This window comes from Dipodomys ordii, unplaced genomic scaffold (genome assembly GCF_000151885.1).
Source record: "Dipodomys ordii isolate 6190 unplaced genomic scaffold, Dord_2.0 Scaffold13, whole genome shotgun sequence".
NCBI lineage: Eukaryota > Metazoa > Chordata > Mammalia > Rodentia > Heteromyidae > Dipodomys > Dipodomys ordii.
This window is the reverse complement of record NW_012267229.1, coordinates 17,368,395-17,371,710: the sequence shown is the minus strand read 5'-3', so window position 1 is coordinate 17,371,710 and position 3,316 is coordinate 17,368,395. Positions and strand designations below refer to the sequence as shown.

The window sequence follows — 3,316 nt, the reverse complement described above, 5'->3', positions numbered from 1 at the left end:
CTAAGTATAAAAGTTCTTTTTTTTAAAAAAAAAAAAGAGCTGGGAAGATAGCTCAGTGGTAGAGCGCTTGCCTTGCATGCATGAGGCCCTGGGTTTGATTCCTCAGCACCACATAAGCAGAAAAAAAAAAGCCAGAAGTGGCGCTGTGGCTCAAGTGGTAGAGTGCTACCCTTGAGCTGAAGAGCTGAGGGACAGTGCCCAGGCCCAGAGTTCAGGCCCCACGACTGGACCAAAAAAAAAAAAAACCTTTACTTCTCGCAGCTCTTGAGAGAAATTGGGAGGACCACAGTATAAGGATAAGCTGGGGAAAAAGCTACTAGGTATAATGGCTCATGGCTGTAATCCTAGCTATTCAGGAGGTATGGCTGGCTAAAGGCCAGCCCCAAAAATTGCAAAAAGTTCACAAGACCCCCCACTTCAATGATTAAAAGCTGGGCCCGAGCTGGGCTCCGGTGGCTCACACCTGTAATCCAACTAGCTACTAAGGAGACTGAGATCTGAGGATCACGGTTCAAAGCCAGCCTGGGCAGGAAAATCCATGAGACTCTTCTCTCCAACTAACCACCAGAAAACAGAAAACCAGAAGTGGCATTGTGGCTCAAGTGGTAGACAGCTAGCCTTGAGCTGAAGAGCTCAGGGACACTGCCCAATTCCAGAGTTAAAGCCCTACAATGGTGGGGGGAGGGGGGGTGCTGCGTCTGGTGGTGAGAGCTTGTCATCAATCTGGGCAGGCCTAGGCATAGAGTGAGAATCACCTCAAAAATAACCAAAACAAAATGGGCCTGGAGTCATGGGTCAGTTGATAGAGTTCCCGCTAAGAAGTCTAAGACCAAGGGCTGAAAAGGTAGCTCAGTGGTAGAGTGCTTGCCTAGCATGCATGAGGCCGTGTGTTCGATTCCTCAGTACCACATAAGCAGAAAAAGCCAGAAGTGGCACTGTGGCTCAAGTGGTAGAGGGCTAGCCTTGAGCTGAAGAGCTTAGGGACAGCGTCCAGGCCCAGAGTTCAGGCCTCACAACCGACCAAAAGATAAATAAATAAATAAATCTAAGACCAAATTCAAACCCAGTTCAGGTGAGAAGAGAGGTGGGAAACAAAAACAGAGCTCTATAATGTGACTAATCACCTAATTTATTTTGAATGTTATTGTGTGCAAAGTACTATTTCAGTTGTTAAAAATATAGCAAGACACCCCCACTCTCATAAAGCTTGAATTCTTGTGACAAAAGAAAAACATCACACAAAATAATTAAGAAATATGATTTATCATGTTAGATAGAAGGTAAAAGTGCTATGGAGAAAAACAAGGCATAGAAGAGTTATCTAGAGGGCTGGGAATGTGGCTTGCCTAGCATGCGTTAAGCCCTGAGTTTGATTCCTCAGTACCACATACACAGAAAAAAACAGAAATGGCACTGTGGCTCAAGTGGTAGAGTGCTAGCCTTGAACAGAAATAGCTCAGGGACAATGCCTAGGCCCTGAGTCCAAGCCCCAGGACTGACCCCCCCTCCGCAAAAAAGGGCTGCCCCAAGAAAGAAAGAAATACTGTCTATGAGACCCAAATAAAAAGACCTCTTCATGAAACTATTTGGGAAGAATTCTTCCCAAGAAGAAAATCAGGGGGCTGGGAAGGTGGCTTGGTGGTATAGTGCTTGCTTTGCATACATGAGGCCCTGGGTTCGATTCCTCAGCACCACATAAGCAAAAAGAAAAAAGCCAGAAGTGGCGTTGTGGCTCCAGTGGTAGAACGCTAGCCTTGAGCTGAAGAGCTGAGGGACAGCGCCCAGGCCCAGAGTTCAGGCCCCACGACTGACCAAAAAAAAAACAAGAAGAAATTCAGGTGCAAAGCCTTCTGAATAAGGCTTACAGGTGGTGTCTTTTGAGATCAGAGGAGTAAGATAAGCAAGGGGTAAGAGATGAGGTCACAGCAGGGGCAAATCAGGAGGGGCTTGCTTGTCTGCCACTGCAGGAACTCTGGCTTTTACTGTGAGAGTTGAGAGCCACTGACAAATTCTGAGCAGAATGATCTTACATTTTAACAGGCTTAAGTGTGGAGGACAACACTGTGTCAAGAATAAAGGAGAGGGAGCCGGGCGCCAGTGGCTCACGCCTGTAATCCTAGCTACTCAGGAGGCTGAGATCTAAGGATCTCGGTTCAAAACCAGCCCAAGCAGAAAACTCTGTGAGACTCTTATCTCCAATAAATCACTCGAAAACCAGAAGTGGCGCTGTGGCTCAAGCGGTAGAGTACTCGTCTTGAGCTGAAGAGCTGAGGGATAGCGCCCAAGCCCAGAGTTCAAGCCCCACGACCAACCAAAAAATAAAATAAAAAGAATAGAGGAGAGAAAGGTGGCTCAGTGGTAGAGTGCTTGCCTTGCATGCATGAGGCCCTGAGTTCGATTCCTCAGCACCACATAAACAGAAAAAGCCAGAAGTGGCACTGTGGCTCAAGTGTAGAGCTCTAGCCTTGACCTGAAGAGGTGAGGGGCAGTGCCCAGGCCCAGAGTTCAGGCCCCACGGCTGACCAAATAAATAAATGTCATTAAAAAAAAAATAGAGGAGAAAGGATAGAAAGAAGGTACACCAACTAGAAGACTACTGTCATGATCTGAGTATATTAAGAGGATAGTCCAAATGAGAACAACAGCAAAGGAGGTGTGATGAAGTGGCCAGAATAATCTTGCTAGAATTCTAAGTTAATGCCTATCAAACTGCTAACGACTTGGAACATGAGAAAGAGGAATTAAAGCAGTTAATACTGAATTCTCAGTGCCCAGCATACACACATGTATGCTAGTGAATAACCAGCACATCCCTGCAGCTTGTCAAACCCCACAGTCTGTGTGTAGAGTCTCATCTTCCCACCTCAACTAATGATAGCAGTAACTTTTCTAGCTAAGATTTGAGCACTCAACAACATGTATCATGTAGGCCAAAACTAAATACTTAGCATGAGCTGGGTCATTAAAGCAACAGCCAAGTGAGGTGGGTATTTCCTGCACTTTACAGACCAAGACTCAAGACAGCACAGAGTTTGAACTTAAACTCTGACTTCTAACCACTTTACTAGCCCACACTTGTCAAATAAGCGAAGTAGTTGAGTCCCGTTCTTTCTTTTGGGCAAGTCTTTCCTGCTCTACGATTCCAACTTCTCATGTGTCCAATGGGAATCATAATACACAAACCAGGTAGTGATACAAAGACGTGACACCGCATCCCACAGTTGCCAACTTTAACACTGACGAAGTGCATTTTACAGAGTGCCATGGCCCTGTTGTAAAGTAGCCTTGGAAATTTAACTCTATGAAGCAGAATATA

The 3,316-nt window shown here is 45.7% G+C and overlaps 1 protein-coding gene across 1 annotated transcript in view; it reads right to left on the bottom strand.

Annotated features, from left to right (window-relative positions):
- Positions 1-3,265, bottom strand: part of Rpn2 (ribophorin II) — a 49,150-nt gene extending 45,885 nt beyond the window's left edge. The window contains exon 1 of the mRNA XM_013010700.1: positions 3,184-3,265. Within this exon, the coding sequence (XP_012866154.1) occupies positions 3,184-3,265 (82 nt within the window). The remainder of the gene's footprint in view (positions 1-3,183) is intronic.
- Positions 3,266-3,316: the final 51 nt, after the last annotated feature.